Source organism: Penicillium rubens (assembly GCF_028828025.1).
Source record: "Penicillium rubens strain IBT 27055 chromosome Unknown utg000004l_segment0_segment0, whole genome shotgun sequence".
NCBI classification, from domain to species: Eukaryota; Fungi; Ascomycota; class Eurotiomycetes; order Eurotiales; family Aspergillaceae; genus Penicillium; species Penicillium rubens.
This window is the reverse complement of record NW_026890602.1, coordinates 1,825,360-1,844,541: the sequence shown is the minus strand read 5'-3', so window position 1 is coordinate 1,844,541 and position 19,182 is coordinate 1,825,360. Positions and strand designations below refer to the sequence as shown.

The window sequence follows — 19,182 nt, the reverse complement described above, 5'->3', positions numbered from 1 at the left end:
GTTTTATCCGTCGCTCTTTTCCCTCTTTTAGCCTGTTTCGAGGGGCAAATACGTGGTTCAACATCCTACTAGTGCCTGTGTGGATATGCCTGCATCCCCATCTGGGAATCTCATCACCTGACAGACGGTCACCGGGATCGACACGGTGACGTGTGAACTTGCCATCCGTCATATTTTACTCTCAACAATATCGTTCTTTTGGAGAACTGCTACTACACCGTACTCTTATCAGCCTTGCAACTATGCTATGGGCAACAAGACCACCGTGATGGCGTGTTTCCGCTTGTACACTAGCTAATACCCCTCATGAGAGCTGCCCACTGTACAAGGCTTGGCATAGATAGCAGACTAGCAGCATAGGGGATACTCAGCGGACTGACCGTTGGCGACCCCTATGGACAATTTTGTCGAATGTTGAAAATTAACAAATGAATCAGTAATATCACTCTTCGAAAGAAGCGCGAGGGTCGACCGCGGCAGATAGGGAGCCGGGAGCTGTGAGGATTGTCCGATTCTCAGTTTCATCCGGATCTTTGGCTTGAAATACTGATCGATGGCTGCTTTATCGTCTTTTTTTTCGCAATTTCTGTTGTTTGGGTAGAGTAATTTCCAGCTTGGTTGGAGAGTTGTGGAGTTGCAGATCTGCAGATCAACTATAACGTAAATTTGACGCGACTAGAGGCGACATTGGGATGATCCAGTTAAGCCGCTTAATGGAGTATGTCCTCAATCCTAGCCAACGATGTCTCTCGGTGCCCTAACTAGGTGTCCTCCTTCCCGTCGCCGATCACGTTTGGCCCAAGAGCACACCCGGCATGTCGGTAGATGTTTGTGGATATTTATCGCAGCAAGAGACACAGAGACAGATGGAGACAGTTAAAGAAGTGAAAAGATGCCAACCTAACTGGTATCATCATTCACAGGGTATATATTAGTCTACTATAATATAGCATCTTGAGTCGACGATCAATCCTTCCCGGCCAAAGCCTCTCCAACCCAATCCATCTGCACAGCACTAACGCCACGCGCGTAACTGCGGTTGGTGAAGACGAATTCGTTGTACATAATCGCCTCGAGCTTCTTGCCGTAAAGCACACTCGACGGGTGAATCGCGACGGTTTGGTTTCCAACGATCGTACGGTAGCTGCCATCGGGCACAAGGCGAGCCGTGTTGGTCGCGAAACCGGCCAGGAAACTCTGCAAGATCAGAATGGGCGAGGGGTCATGTAATGAGGTATTGTTCAGAGCTTCGTTAGTGAGCAACTTGGCTTGTCGGCATTGGGTGCGGAGTTGTTTGCGGACGTCCTGGTGTGTTTCCGTTAGTCTTATATTACTGGCATCCGCGAGGTATGTACTACTTACCATGACTGATTGCATCGCTCGGTGTGATACGAGGTGTCGCTCTGCCCATGCCTTACGGTCCGCTTGTTCAGCGGCATACACGCGTACAGTCGTCAGCATTGTGAGGTGATCACCCTCGCGCCGGTATAAATCGCGGCGGGCTGCCTCTGCTGCTTCCTTCTTCTCTTCTGAGGTGGTATTCAGGAAAATGTTCTCTACACTCAGACACGAGATAATATCAATGACGTCGAGCAAGCATTCAGACCCGTGCTCGGCAGCTGCCAACAGGACACGTCCTAGAGTTGGGGTCAAGGGCAGCTTGGCAATGTGTAGGCCGACGGGGCTGATTTTGCCATCATCCTCAAGCGCATTGATGTTCAATAGCTGCAGAAGAGCTTTCTCAAGCGCTTCGCGGGGCGGGCGTGTCAAGAACGGGAATCCAACAATGTCATCAACGCCACGCGCCTTCATGTTCAGCAGGGCTTGGCTCAGATCACAGCGCAGAATCTCGGGTGTGTTTGTCTCATCCAAGGCCAGATAGTCTTTCTCTGTATATAGCCGGAAACATTGTCCAGGAGCCTCACGACCAGCTCGACCCTTTCGCTGGATGGCGGCTGACTTAGAAATAGGCTTCACCAGGAGCGAGTCAAGACCGAGGCGAGTGCGGAACTGCTTGACCTTGGCCTTACCGCAGTCAACGACGTGTCGTACACCAGAGACAGTCACTGACGTCTCGGCAATATTAGTCGATAGAACGATCTTGCGCGTTCGTGGCGGAGCAGGCGCGAAGACCCGTTGCTGGGCAGCTTGTGGCAGCGCAGCGAACAGAGGTAGAACAAGAATTTTAGGAAGCGACGGGTCCATGCCCATGGCATACTCATTCACCAGGTGTTCCAAGGCCTCGACAGTTTCCTGGCCAGTAAGGAAGACGAGGATATCACCCGGCATCGGTTCCTTCTGGTGAATCTGAAAGATTACTTTGAGCGCTGCGTCCACAAAGTCATGCACTGGCGCGGGGGAGTAGATGGTTTTGACAGGGAATTGTCGACCCTTAATATGGCAGACCGAGATATCCTTCGGGGTTGAAGTATCCATTTTATCGGCCTCATCCTCGGCTGCTTGGATAGCCTTCGGTGCTGGCTCCGTTTGTTTGAATCCTTGTTTGAAGAAGTCCGTAAGACTCTCCATATCAGCCGTAGCACTCATGACAACCACCTTAAGCGGCACACCACCCCGGCCCTCTTTGTTTCCAGACACAAGATTACGCAGGAATCCGAGTGTGAGATCCACATTAATTCCTCGTTCGTGGACCTCATCGACAACAATGGCGCTGTACTTAGTCAAGTTCGGGTCGTGCAACATCTCCTGGAGCAGCATTCCCTCAGTCAAGAACTTAACCCGCGTACTAGGTGACGTTGACGTATCGAAACGCACGGAGTAGCCGACCTTGCTGGCAGGCGAATGTGATCCAAGCGGTGTACCCATCTCCTCAGCCACACGGCGCGCCAGCGAAATGGCAGCAACTCGTCTGGGCTGTGTAATAGCAATGCATCCTCCAACCACTTTCTTTTCTGTCTTCCCGTCCCGTGTGACTTGCGTAGGTACGGGCCGACACCAGAATTCGTCTACTAGGAACTGCGGGATCTGCGTACTCTTTCCGCTACCCGTCTCACCGACCAAGAGCATCACATCTTGTTCCCGTAGTAGATCGCGGATCAAATCGGCATTTTCGAATACAGGGAGCTTTCGGCGCGTCTCGAGCAGGGCTTTGGCCTTTTCTCGTAAGGGTATGAAGTTGGTCTTGGTATCCGTGAAAGGTTTCGACTTCGATTTCGCGTACGGTTTCGCCGCTGGTAGACCGTTCGTCTGAGATACTTTGGCTGGCAGTTTTCTCGGCACGGATTCTGCTGTTTCTACCTGCTTGGCAGGTGCAGCGATTTCCCTCGGTTCATCTTGATCGGCGAATGTGGAGGTAATGGACTCATCGAGCTTGCGCTTCTTGTTTCTCTTCTTCTTTCGCTCGGGTTCTCCTGTGGATGGGGGCGAGAGCTTGTTCTGTACTATCTTCTCATCGTCCGAGTCTACGAACACGGTACGCACCTTTTCCGGCATTTTGAGGTGTATTGCAAAGAATGTTAAAGAGGGACGAACCTCAAATCCGAAATTTTAGCCTTATCGATAAGATGATAAGGATTCCCTTATCAACATCAACAACAGACCTCGGGAGAGTATCCACAGGTACGGCCATAAGATTATATAGGGTCGTCTTTTTGTTTTCCTGTAATCCACCAAGTCAGCTAGAGAATTCATTTTACATATCTACTGTGTGCAAAGAATAAGTGAAAATGTGCCGTCATCTCATTGCATTGTTTGAGATAGCATTTGCGGGACAGAATTTGTCTGTGATCTTCAACATAAAGATATTGATGCATTCGGCACAGATATGGCTATGTCCTTACAACTAAATTATAGGATTTAATACTGATCAGAAGGCTAGGTAACGTGAGCTCTTGAAGTTCCTTCATTCCACGGACATTACTTCATTCCGACACCCCAAGGAACAGCAATGCATACCTAGGGTTTCCGTGATGCTTCGAAAAGCCAGATGCTCACGACATTACCATGAACGTGGCTAAGGGGATGGTTGTAGCGGGCGTAAAGATACTGTTGAACGACGAATTTGCGGCACGGGCATGGAGCGACTTCGACCAGGACGAGAAATTGGGATAAGCCATGGGCTTAGCTGTCCGCCCACTAGAGGCTTTTTAGGTATTAGATGTAGAACTTTAAGTTCCCTTCGCAACACTTTTGCGCGTCTAATCGTTGGCATTTTGCATTTGAAAGACTATGTGGCGGTTTAAACCCGCCAGGGGACTAGCCTGAGGATAACGAGAGTGCTGCACAACAAGTGGCTGGTATATCCTATTTGCTAGCTTTTTGGGGGGCGTTTGGTTTCCTTCTCGTGTGAGCATATTCGTGTGCGGAAAACAAGATTCGATTAAGCTCATTGGGGTCATTTACAACGGAACGCTCGTCGAGGGGAAATCGAGCAAGTACCTGACGACTTGGACTACGCGACTACCTCTAAAAATCGAAGTAGCTGGTCACCTACATCCAAAAGCCTTTCTTCTAAATGCCTCTCTTCCAGCAATGTCAACCATATAGAACCTTGGTCAACCTCGGTCGGTCCTTCACTGAGAATTGCGACGACACTAGCCCTTCGTCTCGGAGTGAAAATTAGTTGGCTATTACGCTTTGTCGATATAACACCCTACCAGAAGTGAGGAAATTAAGGATGTAAAAGCAGAGCGATATTACGATGTTGTTATGGACTAAATTTGTATCTAAATCGGATATATATATCACGCACGGGGGCCGAATATCCACCTAGATACAACGAACTTTTGGCTAGTTATTATAATTGTTTGTTTAAGTAGGTTCTAATTTATTACGAAATTAATAAAAACAGAATTACCTGGTCCTATATCACCCTATAGGGAAATAGAAATGGAACGTGTATGAATATGAGAGGCGAATGAGTTTCCGAAGGCTAGAAAAAGAGTCTACACACAACATACAGGGAAAATGAGAATCTCGATGTATGCATTCGCCAATTAAAGAGGCACTGAGAAAAAACGCACAAAATTGACCAATACATAGTAAATAAGTCACACGTGGGGGATATTGGCCTGCGAACTCCATATTTAGGCTAGTCTAGGGTATCCAACATAGACAGAAAGGTAAACGACAAATCCATTCTGCCAGAAAAATGTATAACCTGCTCCAAAAAGAATATACTATACCCACGGACCAACTTTGCTCACATTCCTTTTTCGCTTGCCCATAGACGCCGTTACATTTAAGTATTGTTGTTGTCTTGGCGAGGCTTTACAGGGTACTCGTGTCATATCTCCGAAGAATGAAGGCGTTGAAAAGCTAAGTTGCATGCCATGATCAGCCACCCCTGGATTAGTCTGTATTCTCAGTCCAATTAAATTCAAGATTCGTTCCTAGCTTCGAAATTCTTTAGAGGTACCCTAGCATGCACTCTTCTAGGGGGTTAGAATGTACACTTCTGTTGCAATAACACTGCGCGCTTGAGGGAAAATTGTTCTATTGTATATAAAGCACAAATATCGCTTCGATTCGTATGAACTAATCTATTCCTTGCGGTCATCTATTCACTCAGCCCTCTCATCATAATCATGAAGGTTACAACGACAGCATCGGTTTTGGCCTCGATCTTGGCGGGTGCCACTGCTCAAGACTACAATGCTCCACCCCCAGATCTCTCGACTCTCCCGGAACTCTCTTTGTTTGACACCTGGAGGCCGCATACCCATGTCCTCCCACCACACGGCCAAATCGGTGACCCATGCGGACACTACAATGATCCTGAAACAGGCCTCTTCCACGTCGGGTTCCTCCACAATGGTACCGGTATTGCCATGGTTTTGACGGATGACCTTGTCCACTATTACGATGTCAGACCTAACGGCAACTATTCAATCGTCGCTGGCGGTGCCAACGATCCCCTTGCTGTGTTTGATGGCTCTGTCATCCCTAGCGGAGTCGACGGCAAGCCGACGCTCTTATACACCTCTGTCTCGTCATTGCCAATCCATTGGACCCTTCCTTACGTCCGAGGCAGTGAATCGCAATCTCTGGCGGTAACCTACGACGGGGGTGAGAACTTCACCAAGCTTGACATTCCACCTGTTATTCCCGAGCCCCCAGCAGGTCTGGAGGTTACTGCTTTCCGTGACCCCTACGTTTTCCAAAATTCAGCACTTGACCAATCCCTTGGCAGTGCCCCAGGTACTTGGTACACAATCGTTTCTGGTGGTGTCAAAGATGTCGGACCTGGAATGTTCCTCTACCAAAACACCAGCCCCGACTTCCAGCAGTGGGAGTACCTTGGAGAATGGTACAATGAGCCTGCCAACTCTACATGGGGAAATGGAGACTGGGCCAAGATGTTTGGCTACAATTTCGAGACTAGCAACGTCGTCGGTCTCACTCGAGAGGGATACAGCTACAACGGCGATCCGTTCCTGACCATTGCAGTTGAGAGCTCGTACGTGCCAATCCAGGAGTCCGTCTCCTCACTCCATGCCATGATTTGGGCTGCAGGAGCAATTGCAAACACTGACGGTGAAAACGTAACATTCACCCCTGATATGGTTGGTGTTTTCGACTGGGGCTTGGCCGCCTATGCAGCAGCCGGCAAAGTCCTGCCTGCGTCCTCTCAAGCGTCTACTGCCAGCGGGGCCCCGGACCGTTTCATCAGCTATGTCTGGTTGACTGGCGATGTTTTCGGAGGCGTTGTCGGCTTCCCAGCTGCCCAGCAAGGATGGCAAAACACTTTGTTGACGGCACGCGAGTTGTACATCAGAGCTATCCCCAACGTGGTCAACAACGAGCTCGCGCAGGAGACTGGCTCATGGCGTGTGGCCGATAACGGCCGCTCAACTGGCCGGTGTGTTGAACTCGAAACACTCGGAATTGATATCGCGCGTGAGACCTATGGTGCTATGACTTCGGCCCCCGGCTTCAGCGAGCCGGACCGGACCACCACCACCGCAGGCGTCATTCCATTCGGTCGCTCCCCCGAAAGCCGGTTCTTTGTTCTCGAGGCTGAGATCGACTTCAACGCTCGCGCGTCAACCCTGCAGGCCGGCTTCCAGATTCTGGCCTCCGAGTTTGAGTCGACCACCATCTATTACCAGTTCTCCAACGAGTCCATCGTGATTGATCGTTCCGAAACCAGTGCCGCGGCAGACACCACCACCGGTATTGATGCGTCACCGGAATCTGGTCGTCTTCGTCTGTTTGACATCAACGATCGCTGTGGTGCTCAGGGCGGCAATGGTGGTCACGGCGGTCACCCCGGTCTCGACGGCCTCGACGGACTCAACGCCGTCGGCGGCGGGTTTGGTCACAAGGGCGAGCACGGTTCTAGCGGCGACAAGCCCAACACTGCATGGGGAAGCAACGCGCAGACTTCTGAGTTTGGTGAAGTCGGTGAGGACCGTATTGAGACTCTAAGCCTGACTATTGTCGTCGACAACTCTGTTCTGGAAGTCTATGCAAACAACCGCTTTGTTGTCTCTACCTGGGTCCGGTATGTTTCTCTTATCCTTTTGTTTCTACTTTTTACCGAACGTAAACTAATCCTATGGCAGTCCTTGGTACGCAAACTCGACTGAGATTCGCTTCTTCCAGAACGGGGAGGGCGAAGCATCCTTCAGCAACATTCGCGTTGCTGATGGTTTGTATGATGCTTACCCGGAGCGACCTCAGTAAAGGATGGCAGGTAGCTTGCAAATGTAGCAGGATACTTGGGTTCCGCAGCTGCTGTACTCTATCGGGGTGAAGGGCTGAAAGAGATGAAGCGTTTTGGCTGGAAAAGGCAAGTCCTTGGTAGTCGCTAGTAGTACTATACCACTAATTAATGATGAGATGGATGGATAATTAATTGAATGAATGCTTCTTCTGAGGAATATGTTGAGTATTATTGTGAAGGGAAGTGGTCAATATTTAAGGATCATGTAGCCAGTCGCACGGATGAGTGATGCTCTACAGCCAGACAGCGATCCAAGTACGAAGGTGTATAGCGCTCAGGGTTCAAAACCCGGGATTGATGCCTGAATGCCTGAATTTGGCCTGGCAGAAAAATAAGGATACCTGAAATACAATTACGGGGCCCTTAATAAGCAAGGTATCCATGTTCATTCTTACATTTGGAAGAATGAAGCCTTTTCCCACCTGGCACCATACAATTGCATCCATGGATGTATGTCCAATTTTTGGGGTGGTTTACTCCCCTTCCAGAAAAAGGGGTTACCCTGCGACCCTACGAGCGCGGCGGACGGGCCATTTTCAAACCCCTTCAAAAATACAGATATATACGTTTTTATAGAAGAAAAAGGCTCCATTTTCATACTGGAGAGACAGTGTATGTAAACCGCCTTAAAAATTGGACATGCATGCTTTTGTATGGGGGAAAAAAGCTTCATTTTCATACATGGAGAGTGTTACAATACACTGTAAATTGATGCCTACAAGCGGTCTAAAATCCAGGCCAAATCCAGGCATTCAGGCATCAATCCCGGGTTTTGACCCCTGAGCGCTATACACCTTCGTAGATCCAAGGGCATTACCTGGTGGAACCATGGGATCAAATAAGGTGCAGGAGGCAGCCAATCGGATACCGGTATTTAATTTTGATCGACCCACTCCCATCAACTACCTTTTCGGGAACTCACGATTGCCACAAAAGCCCTGAAGCCACATTGTTATAACAACATTGTGTCCACTATTTCCCACCTTAGGAAATTGAAGGGAGGGGGGCTAGGTGCTGTGTGAATCCATACAATCAATCTTTGCCTATGAAAAATAAGGCTACATTAAGGAGGGATAGTTGGTTCGCCTCAGGACCTGCCCCACAATTAGTGTAGGTATATTAGGCTACGCTCCACGCTCTTTTTGCTTTATTCTCTTTACCTTATTGCAATATTTCCTCATCTACGTTAGTCTCTTACGCCCAATTCCAACAACTACGCACATCCCCAGGCGTCTTTATTTCATTCTCAGTCATGGGCGGGTCACAAATGTCACAAAAGTTACTGCAGGGTGCACATGTAGCTCCGGAAATCTTCCAGTTGCGTCCAGATTATCGCGCCCTCCTGATGGTGGTAGAGGGTATTCCTCCAGGCCCGAGTGATGATTTTAGCGAGGCCCTCTTGAGGGAGGCTGAAAATTCCGTCAAGGACAAGCTCTCCAATTGTCCCGTTACCGAACTTCCACACATCGCTGCATGGCGCGAAGCCTACAAAGCCTTTGGAGCAAAGCCACAAAAAACACGCAACAGCCTCGAGGCTCTGACCCGTCGCGCGCAGGATGGCTTGCCCCGAGTCAACCGGCTCACCGACATCTACAATGCTATCTCCGTCAAGTATCAGATCCCATTTGGAGGCGAGGACCTCGACAAATACGATGGATCGCCTTTCCTAGTCCGCGCCACGGGTAGTGAGAAGTTCGAGACTTTTTCTGGCGGGGAGCCTCAAACGGAACTCGCAGCTCCAGGGGAGCCAGTTTGGTGTGACAATAGTGGCATCACTTGCCGTCGCTGGAATTGGAGACAGGGCCCGCGGACTGCATTGACCGATGATACCTCGCGCGTTTTATTCATCCTAGATGCACTAGAGCCACTGACCGACGATGCTCTGGCTCAAGCTGCCGACGAGCTCGACTCGGCTTTGAAACGTCTATCGCCTGAGGTGCAAACAGCGCGCCGAGTCATTGGCCCTTTGGATTGATCCCTTCCTAATGACTATCCGTCTGGAGCAGGATCTCCCTGTCAATAAAAGTATCAGTGCCCTATATGTGTGATCAACATTGTGAGAAGTAAGACGATTCACTTAAATAAATAGACAAAATTCCATAGACAGTACAGTCGTCTCCCGTCTGTTCCAGCACTTGACCTAAATAAAAATTAGTCGTTTGCATTTGGCGGATACCAAGAGTGGTTTGTTATCTGCACCTGGTACATATCCTGAGGTTCGGTACGACTAACCCGGCTCCGTGGCCACCAATGAAGACGCCAGATTAGCAGGTCCTTGTGTCGTATCGGCGTCAGGGATCTCGGCGTCGGTTTGCTAGCCGATCCTCTACTCTCGCCGGGACTGGATAATCACCCATCGTGCAATCACCCGTTGATAATACATTCGTATTTGGATTCTGTGACCTCCTTAGGTCGTAGACTTTTTGCTTTGAACGGGGTTGTCGCAGTCGTCGGAGCGCGAATATAACGGGTGCTATGACACGATGCAAGAAGCGACCAGAAGCCATCTGGGATGCCACCGACGTACTGCTCGGGCACTCCAGCGTCTGTTGCTTTCGGCGAGTGGCCGACCGCACAACCGGTAGCATTTTGGCTGTTGATCACTAACTTCCTTATCGGCAGATGGGTGATGTCCCTCGCCGGTCCCTGGCCCAGACCTTTCCTGATGACCGAGATGAGGTTGTAGCGGGAGGATACTTGACCAGCGAGTCCCGATCTCATTAAGTTGTATCTCGTTATAAGGGCGGGAACATATTGCAGAGTCAATGGGTGTCCAAAGAGTTGAGCATTATCCACTCCGTTGTCACGACTAAGTTATCCCAAAGTTACTACCTAGCTGAGAAGTAAGTGGAGAAGGTTCCATACAGAGGAACATTGTCGGGCAAGGGAGAGTGGGAGCACTTACCTACATATGGAAGTACCTAGGTAGAAATCCAACGAAGCGAAAGTGAGAGGTGAATCAAAGAAGTGCCGAGAGAATTCCCCCGGTGGACACTGGTATATCCATGGATTGGACCTACTCCTGGTCGTACCTACCCTATTTGGAATATATACTAAACACTTCTAGACACCCGGGCATCCAGGTACTTTATAGCCAAAGGGAGATTTCGCAGCGATTGTGTCTTCCAACCCACATGCACATTCTACGAGTTGCCACCAAATATTTTCACACGGATTCCAAAGGGCATCAGAATGATATCAACAAGGACATCTAAAAAGAGATGCCAAAGATATTTACAAAGGCATCGTAGTAGACGTTGACTGAGTCGCCTTCCACATGCAAGTCATCTCTTCCAACCAACGGTTACCTTCGAAGAGTTTTGTTGCGGTGACGATATTTTACCCAGATCAACGAACAGCTGTACGCCCAAACGGTCTTCAGTGCAAATATTGTACACGCATAGATCCAGTCTTTATGTACAAAGCCAATAACCACGTCTCATAATGATGGAAAAAGACATTTACAAAACGGGGGTGGACGTTCCAAGCTTCAGAATTGAAAATCCACTGCTCTTCGCAGCGTTTAATTCCTTTAGTGCCACGTCCGGAATCACCGAGTCTGAATCCATACGCACAAAAATGCACAGTTTGTTCAGATGGGGTAGCCTTGTGGCCCGAGCATCTGAAAAGCCCTCAAGTAAATGGGAGATGCACCTCAGATGGTCGGGATCAAATGTGTTGAGATACAAGCTGAACCTTTCAATGGATGCGGGTAACATATCAGTCAGTCTGGGCCAGGCCGGACTGCCAACGGACTCAAATTCAGCCCATTCTAAATCTCTCATCGACGGATCATATGCGGGACCGCACAGCATGTCAACGTCCAATTCAAGCACAGCCAATTTCTGGAAACGAGTCATATCCATCAGTGTGGCTCCCTTATTACCCCAGTCATTGAATATTGTCACCGACAATTCCCTGAGTGTCTTTGCGCAGACAATCTGCACCGTGTCCAGAAATGCACCAATGTTCCAGTTATAGCCACAGCCATGCCACTTGGTTTCGTGCGAAAACTCAAATATCTCCAGGTTTGGAATTCGCTTGAGTAACTGTGACAGCTCCTCTGGGCCAGCGACACTTGACTCCAAAGTCAGTTTTCGTAGGTTTGTGCTATAACATCCGATCATCGGGTCAAACGCGATCCCAGTGTACCCGTCGTCCTTCAAGATGCAACTGCGTAGGGAGACTTCAGACACGGAATTGATTGCCAGGAATGGCACAAATGGTGTCAACGGGGACTTCTCTTCATAGCCGATATCACGCGACGGCTGCACGGCGGAGAGCAGGGATAATGGCGCGTCCGGAAATTCCTCAGGGTGATTGGCCCGGTGGGTAATCAGTCTGAGTACAGACCAAAGAGGCTCGTCCGTCCCCGACCACGTGGGGTGCGTATCGCGAGAGTCCAGTTCATCCCAACGTGGGTGTGGAGCCACCTTTCGTACTTGCGATAGCAAGGTCAGGAGGAAGACATCTGCATGTATCATGGACGATCGGATGCCTTCAATCCAATCATCAACATCCCCCCTACGGCTTTGATGAAGGGCGACGTAAGCACCAAATTCCTTAGAGTCTCAGGTACCTCAGCTTCCAGGGAGTTTATCACATCTTCATCTTCCTCTTCATCTGCATCTGCGGACCCCCTGAGGTCAATAGATTGTAAGTATCGCTCCACAGAGTGGTCCAGAGCGATATGTTCCAACAGTTCCCGCGTGGTCATGATGCGAATGCCTGTTTCCTGGGTAATCTGATCCCAATATTCGCCTGAGTCAGATTCCTCTGCCCATTCTGGTTTTTCTTCAAATTTTCGCGAAAATGTAAAGTGTCGAAATCGTCTCCGTCGTGTAGCATATTGCGCTCGAAAAGGGGTGCTGGCAGCAAAGAGAGTTTTGCAAGACAGGGCAGTGGCTTCGAAATCCACGGGGATTGTTTCTTGTACGATCTGCCCCAGGAGTTCCAGGGGAAGGCCAAGCAACGACGGCATCCTGTTTACTTTTATTTCTTGCTTTCTTTCTTTCGTGAAGCTCTATCTGAGTTGAAGATGAGCTTTATTCGATTGTTTATATTATTTGAAACTTGAAGACAGACTGAAACGAGGAATATAAGGTGGCCACCGCCAGGCACCGTGGCAGAATAAGTGGGGGCCATATCCCAGTCTGCCACCCCCAGGGGATGCCGACTTATCGGGATTCTATATCTCTTACTGACGTTTCTTCAATAGGTTCATAATGCGTTACTCTTCCTTTTTCAGTCTTAAAACTCTCCGATCTTCTATCCTGGGACTCTTCCGCCCTCTTGCTTTTCCTCGGTTACGAATTACAGGATCCTAGATGGGTAAGGGAGCCTTATCAATCAATGATTTGAATGCGTATGCTGAATATCAACCAGGACAAAAAAAAAAGAAAGAAAGAAAAAACAGAGAAACGACCCTCCGGTTTCTGAGCACGCCTCTCGCCTATACTGGCGGATCCAGACTCTCTTATACGACAGCGACGAAAACGCACCTTTACCACATGCCATTATAGACACTGTCGCACACGTCCCCGCAAATCATGCCGACCAGATTCTCACTCTTCTTGAAGTACGAGCTTTTATGGCATGATGCTCATTCTATGTTCAGCTTTCCACAGTGTACGATATGCACTGACAGAGCCTAATCAAATCTCTTTCCATGCGCCTCTCAGCCGCAGCTGAAGCACATATACCACTTCCCCCACAACAATGCATGCTAGATCCGTGTCTTTGCTTTTAATTTGCTGGGAGGGTTACGAATGTGATGCAACGGACCTGCAGATGCTATCGCTCGTGAGACATTGAGCGAATGGGCTGATTCCGTGAGCCGCTAATGCAGGTAATCGTGGATATAGTTGTAATAAAAGCGACATGTCACACCTGCCTGGTATTTGCTTTTAAATACTGTGACGGCTGCCCTTGTCATTTCAAATCTAGTCCTCGACTACTCAACCTCATCTTCCCAGGTCTATACATCACTACCAGAAGAATTGCCAAAATCGAACACCATCTTCAATCCAGCGATGGCGGTAGTAGTATCCCGGAACAGTCTATCCCGCAACAGTCTACCACGCACAGGTGTCGCCGCACTCCTAGCAGGGTTGAAGACGCCGGGAGAAATCCAGCTGCCCAATGGCGCAATTGTACCTGTCGGCATCGGGGAACCGGTCTATCGAGTCATCTTCCGCTCGGAGCGTGCCCTCCGCACACCGATGACAGAAATGGGCGTTGGTCGAGCCTATCTAGCCGGCGATATCGAGGTGGAAGGTGATTTCGGCGCCCTCTTCAACGCCCGCCAGAATTTACAGGAGAAAGTGCCCCTGAGACAGAAATTCCAATTCGTATACGACTTCATCCGAACGGCGACCAAGATGAACGCCCAGGCTATCGGTGATCATTATGGGCTTGATGATGAATTCTATCTCACGTTTCTTGACCAGCGGTTCCGGTTCTATTCACAGGGTCTATTTCAACGACATGACGAGACGCTCGAAGAGGCCTCTGAGCACAAAATGGAGACCATGTTTGCTGCTCTCGATCTAAAACCAGGCATGAGGCTTCTGGATATTGGTGGTGGATGGGGTGGCGTGACGCAGTATTGCGGTGCTCGAGGCATACATGTCACTACGTTAACCATCGCACCCAATGGCGCTCGCTATATCCAACGTGTTATAGAGGACAATAATCTCCCTGGTCAAGTCTTCCTGCAGGACTTCCTTAATCATGAACCAGAGGAGCCATACGACCATGTTGTCAATTTGGGGGTGATAGAGCACATCCCCAATTATCGTCGTTTTGCACGCAGGATGTGGGATGTGCTGAAACCTGGTGGTCGCATGTATCTGGACGGCTCGGCGGCTGTTGAGAAGTTTGCTGTTAGCTCTTTTACCAGAGACTATATCTGGCATGGGACACATACCTTTATGACTCTTCAGGACGTTCTTGCGGAGCTTTTATACCATGGGTTTGCGGTATTGGATGTTGTCAATGAGACTCGGGACTACGAGCTCACTATGCTGGAATGGGCAAAGCGTCTAGACTTGGCTAAAGACGATCTAATCGAGCGTTGGGGAGAGCAGAATTATCGTGTCTTTCGATTGTTCCTGTGGGGTGGCACACATGCATTTAAAACCAACGCCTTGCAGGCCTACCATCTTGTCGCGGAACGAACAACCTCCCCTGGTCCGCGCCCATCTATTCCTCGGCGGTTCCAACAGTTCTTAAGAAACCTGCGTTAATCTATTGCTGTCAACTTTGGGGACACCATGGTTGTAATTAGAAGGGAATATTGCTTTCATTTTACTATAACCATACACCGTGGATGGACTGGATGGCACCGGTCTAACTGTACTCTGGGTCTTCAGGTCAATTGTCTCATATATTCCTAAACCGAGAGTAAGAGTTTAGGAAGATCAAAAACGCATCACGATATCGTCGCAATATAGCAGTCCAACTGACATGTAACTTCCATTTGTTCATCGGAGTATCCGAATGGCTAGATACTAGTCATAGCCGAAGTAAAGTGCCCCAATTGGACAGGATACGGGCGAAGATATCTGCTAAGAAAAAACATATTCATGGTCAACCTTCCAAGGTTGGAACGTCGGGGGAATTAATAATCGACGCGGTCATTTTAAGGTTATGGATGAGAACATGACGAAAAACTACAAGTTGGCCAGGACGTCCGACATACGCCTTATTGACAAACCTTCATTCGTCTAAATCTTCTTCGAGTAAGCAAAATGGTCGGTGACACGCAAGTTCTTATTCTCGGTGCAGCCGGATACATGTACGTAAAGTCTACCATCGTTTCGGAGTTCCTCTCGCAACCAGCTGACCAACATTTTACCAGCGGGGGCTCAATTCTTGCTGAGCTACTGCGATCTCCGGCTTCCAAATTGAGCATTTCCGCATTGATCCGTCGTTCAGAACAGGCGGCCAAGCTCGACTCTCTTGGCGTGAAGCCGATCCTGTTTGATGGCTTGGATGATCTGGAGGCTTGCATAAATGCCGCTTCCCAACACGATCGTACTGATATTCTAAGTCTTTCCAAATCGCTGCTAGATCTGCTAACAAGGCCTTCCCAGTTGTGATCAACGCAGCATCTGCGTCCCATGACCGTTCCGCTAAGGCGCTGATCGAAGGTTTAGCACTAAGACAGAAGGCCACGGGCAAGGAATGTTATCTCATTCATGTGAGCTTGTCTATCATATGGTGTAGACTTACGGATGAACTGATGGAAAGTTTAGACTTCGGGCACCTCAATTCTGGGTGATCATCTCTACACTGGCACGCCACAGGACCAGAAAATATGGTCTGATGAGAAAGACAACATATTTGAGATGGAGAAGAACCATCCTGAGCGCTACGGGCAACGTGTCACCGATGTTACAGTTGTTGAGACAGGCTTGCGCCTTGGTGTCAAGACGTACATTGTCGTCCCTCCCACCATCTGTACGCGGAGCCAATACTACTACAAGTGATCCTTATGCTGACACCCAGCAGATGGACAAGGTGATGGCCCATTTGCGACGTTAAGTCAGCAGGTGCCTAACTTTGCGCGGTTGACCCGGAAGCGCGGATTTGCAGTCGTGATTGAAAGTGGCAAGGGTGTACGTATGATATCCATGTCTCCGGTATACTTACTAATGCAGTACCAATTCATAGATTTGGAATCATGTTCACATTGCCGATCTTTCTGCTTTCTATGGTCTGCTCTTCTGTGCGGTTATTGAGCAAAAGACATGGCTTCCCTCCGGCCCAGAGGCTATCTTCTTCGTTGAAAGTGGTGAGCATACATGGCTCCAGGTTAGCCAGGGTATCGCCGATGCTATGCAAAAGAGCGGTCTTCTGGCGACGAATGAAGTGAAGTCAATCAGCCTCAAAGAAGCAGCCGCGGAAATTACAGGGGGCAATGAGAGTCTTGCAGAGATCACCCTGGCTTCAAAGTAAGTAAGTCCCTTTAGAATGCAATAATAAGCTAACAATACGTGTAGTTCGAGGGCTCGTGCTGACCTTGCTCGGAACCGACTTGGTTGGAGCACGCTCCGAGGATTAGCTGACTTTTTGGACCACTTCGATGCCGAAATATCAGCTATGCTTGGAGAGCTGAGGGGTTAGATTATTAGGCGCGAAGTACTTAGCACTAAGGTCAACAACGACGTCTTGCGGTACACTTTGTTATCTTTGTCGATCCAACAAAATTATTCTGGAGAGAGTCTTCGTGTGACGTCGTAATAGCTTAATCCTTAAGACAAGATGTTGACTTGGACGAATGAAAACCCCGTGTCATGTATAGGATTATTCTCTCAATTTAACATTTGATGGACTTGATATGTACGTACCTATCTAGGTAGGTAGGTACCTAGGTAGGTATCGTCTTGGTTTTGTAAGCACTTAGCTTAACCTTTACAAAAAACCGAAGAAATGGGTAAGGATTTCTTAAGAAATATTTCTAGTAGACCGAAACCTGATTCTCCACTTTTTTATGTATGTGTATATCCAGATCATTATGTACAAGTCGTCAATCATGCGTTCATAGTATCAATCCAGCCCCCAGCCGCGTACGCGTCGGAACACATATGCTCGGTCATTGCGAAGGCCGAACTCGCCCCAGTCGTCCGTCAGTCTGTTGTAACTCCAGAAACCCTTCCACGCTAGCTTGGTGTTCTTGGATGGGTTGGGAGGGGCCGGTCCAACTTGAGCAGATTTCGGTACGGTCGGTGAACGTAGCGATAGATGCATCGTGTAAACATACTTGGGATCTACACCCTCTGTTTCAATGAGGAGATCTCGCTCGTCCGAAAGCAGCGATTTCTGGTCGGATGCTGAGCCAGGCTTCCAGATTTCGGCGGGGGCTTCGGAAATTTCAGACGTGTCAACGGGTGAAGCCAAACGCCACCGGCCTCGAAGGCCATGCTTCAATGTATTCATGGCGAGAGGTGGCACGGAATCAGTTGCGCCAGAGAGTGTATGACCCGCATCAGAAGCACGCCGTTGATGCTTCCGGTGTGCTGGGGTGCGCGCCGCCGCCACATTTTCCTTGCTGATGTGAGGAACCACATCGACAGGCTCCGTTGAAGTGAGCAGCGAGATTACCGAGCCATCTGGGTAGAACCGCAGGTAGCGGTAGTAAGTCACGATATGGATGGGACTGTTCCACGACAAATTGGAGTACGCAGAGGCAGCACCAGCCCGAGTGTAGTTGACCGTGCTGATGTAGATGCCCGTGAAACGAATCCGAGGGAGGGTCTGGAACACTTGGCTCCACGAAGACAGCGGCGGAGGGATCTCCACAGGCCCATCCTTGGGAAATGGAGTGTATCGCGGCGCAAGGGTATAGATCGGTTCGCCATGCAAGTCGCACGCAAAGTCATAATGCATTCCCTGGAAGCCAAATTCCCGGGTTTGACAGATCCGTCTCCAGATATGCTGCTCATGGGCGAAATGGTAGGCCATCCGCTTACACACCAATGCTGTCCGACCGAAGGCAGATGGGTCATCCATTGCCACATGTCGCAGGATCTCAACTAGCACTTCCGATGGCACGGTGGCAATTGGGCAAGGGGGCGGTGGTGTGTTTTCAACGATGGGCTCTAGCGGTGATATTGGCACGTGCGCAAACGACGCAATGAGCTCAAGTGTCGGGAGAGTTGGGCCCTCTTCAGTCTGCTGGGTCACAGCGGCAGGGGTGGCGGCTGCGGGCTGATTTGGCTTCTTCCATACATGGGCATAATGCTTATTCCGGTAAGACTTATCGACAGACGAATCTAGCTGCACAGAAATGAGCATTGGCATCGTAATTGCCATTCATAGCGACCATAACTCACCCTATATGCCTTTCGGTAATGTGAAAGACTGTCACCCAGGTTGCCTTCGGCCTCCTTCTCGACCGCTCGTTCAAAGTGCTCCAACGCAGACGTTGGTTCTGCTACCTCTCGGCGCGAGAAGTCATCTTCGGGTGGTTCCACGCTCAGCTGCCCAACTTGTTGGGCGAGCTCATCGGGGTCGAAGGAAGCCAACGGGGGGCCCTCCTCTTCGATCGCTTTGCGGTGAGAGGCCTCATGGTGTGTGGGCGGAAGACGAGCGGGTGGCGGGGCAGTTGCAGTCGGAGAAGCTGAAGCTGGAGCGGTAGTCTTGGGTTTTGATCGACGAGTGACCTCCTCGCGCCACTGTCGGCGGAACGACTCGAGTTCGTCGTTGTCGTCCATGGCGAGGTGGTGGTAGGAGGGAAGTCTCATCCAAACATTTCTCACCTGAAGCCCATGACACGCCGATCTCGGGTGGCTTGGCATCCCCGGCTTTTTCAAGCTATGACCTCACATTGGAACTCGACTTCGTCTTTCACAGCCTTCTTCGTTGTATCACTACCTTTTTTTTTTAAACATTAGGCATTGTTCTACAGATCATAAATTGTTGAAAGCAATTCGTGTATCATTCATTAGCCTGGTCCCCTGTCTGACCACGAAGGATCTGTCTCATGCGCT

General features: G+C 49.5%; 8 protein-coding genes across 8 annotated transcripts; 4 read left to right on the top strand and 4 right to left on the bottom strand.

The window, feature by feature from the left end:
* Nucleotides 1–966: 966 nt before the first annotated feature.
* Nucleotides 967–3,453, bottom strand: N7525_010664 (putative ATP-dependent RNA helicase (Hrh1); the record flags this gene model as incomplete). Its single annotated transcript, XM_002561349.1, has 2 exons — nucleotides 967–1,305; nucleotides 1,363–3,453. The coding sequence occupies 2 exons, from the start codon at nucleotides 3,451–3,453 to the stop codon at nucleotides 967–969; spliced, it is 2,430 nt and encodes an 809-aa protein (XP_002561395.1).
* A 2,093-nt stretch (nucleotides 3,454–5,546) lies between these two features.
* Nucleotides 5,547–7,647, top strand: N7525_010663 (glycoside hydrolase family 32 protein; the record flags this gene model as incomplete). Its single annotated transcript, XM_061215176.1, has 2 exons — nucleotides 5,547–7,465; nucleotides 7,527–7,647. 2 exons carry the CDS (start codon nucleotides 5,547–5,549, stop codon nucleotides 7,645–7,647), a joined length of 2,040 nt encoding a protein of 679 aa, XP_061067688.1.
* Nucleotides 7,648–8,939: 1,292 nt separating this feature from the next.
* Nucleotides 8,940–9,662, top strand: N7525_010662 (B3/B4 domain-containing protein; the record flags this gene model as incomplete). Its single annotated transcript, XM_002561351.1, has 1 exon — nucleotides 8,940–9,662. One exon carries the CDS (start codon nucleotides 8,940–8,942, stop codon nucleotides 9,660–9,662), a length of 723 nt encoding a protein of 240 aa, XP_002561397.1.
* Nucleotides 9,663–10,051: 389 nt separating this feature from the next.
* On the bottom strand, nucleotides 10,052–10,408 carry N7525_010661 (uncharacterized protein; the record flags this gene model as incomplete). Its single annotated transcript, XM_061215175.1, has 1 exon — nucleotides 10,052–10,408. The coding sequence occupies one exon, from the start codon at nucleotides 10,406–10,408 to the stop codon at nucleotides 10,052–10,054; it is 357 nt and encodes a 118-aa protein (XP_061067687.1).
* A 740-nt stretch (nucleotides 10,409–11,148) lies between these two features.
* On the bottom strand, nucleotides 11,149–12,668 carry N7525_010660 (uncharacterized protein; the record flags this gene model as incomplete). Its single annotated transcript, XM_061215174.1, is given in 2 exon segments — nucleotides 11,149–12,158; nucleotides 12,176–12,668. 2 exon segments carry the CDS (start codon nucleotides 12,666–12,668, stop codon nucleotides 11,149–11,151), a joined length of 1,503 nt encoding a protein of 500 aa, XP_061067686.1.
* A 1,051-nt stretch (nucleotides 12,669–13,719) lies between these two features.
* On the top strand, nucleotides 13,720–14,934 carry N7525_010659 (SAM-dependent methyltransferase; the record flags this gene model as incomplete). The annotated part of the gene is made up of 1 exon (XM_061215173.1): nucleotides 13,720–14,934. The coding sequence occupies one exon, from the start codon at nucleotides 13,720–13,722 to the stop codon at nucleotides 14,932–14,934; it is 1,215 nt and encodes a 404-aa protein (XP_061067685.1).
* A 504-nt stretch (nucleotides 14,935–15,438) lies between these two features.
* N7525_010658 (NAD-dependent epimerase/dehydratase family protein) lies at nucleotides 15,439–16,816 on the top strand (the record flags this gene model as incomplete). Its single annotated transcript, XM_061215172.1, has 7 exons — nucleotides 15,439–15,485; nucleotides 15,549–15,724; nucleotides 15,784–15,890; nucleotides 15,946–16,150; nucleotides 16,202–16,308; nucleotides 16,364–16,644; nucleotides 16,693–16,816. The coding sequence occupies 7 exons, from the start codon at nucleotides 15,439–15,441 to the stop codon at nucleotides 16,814–16,816; spliced, it is 1,047 nt and encodes a 348-aa protein (XP_061067684.1).
* Nucleotides 16,817–17,239: 423 nt separating this feature from the next.
* Nucleotides 17,240–18,906, bottom strand: N7525_010657 (putative F-box protein (Pof7); the record flags this gene model as incomplete). Its single annotated transcript, XM_002561355.2, has 2 exons — nucleotides 17,240–18,469; nucleotides 18,526–18,906. 2 exons carry the CDS (start codon nucleotides 18,904–18,906, stop codon nucleotides 17,240–17,242), a joined length of 1,611 nt encoding a protein of 536 aa, XP_002561401.2.
* Between the last annotated feature and the right edge of the window lie 276 nt (nucleotides 18,907–19,182).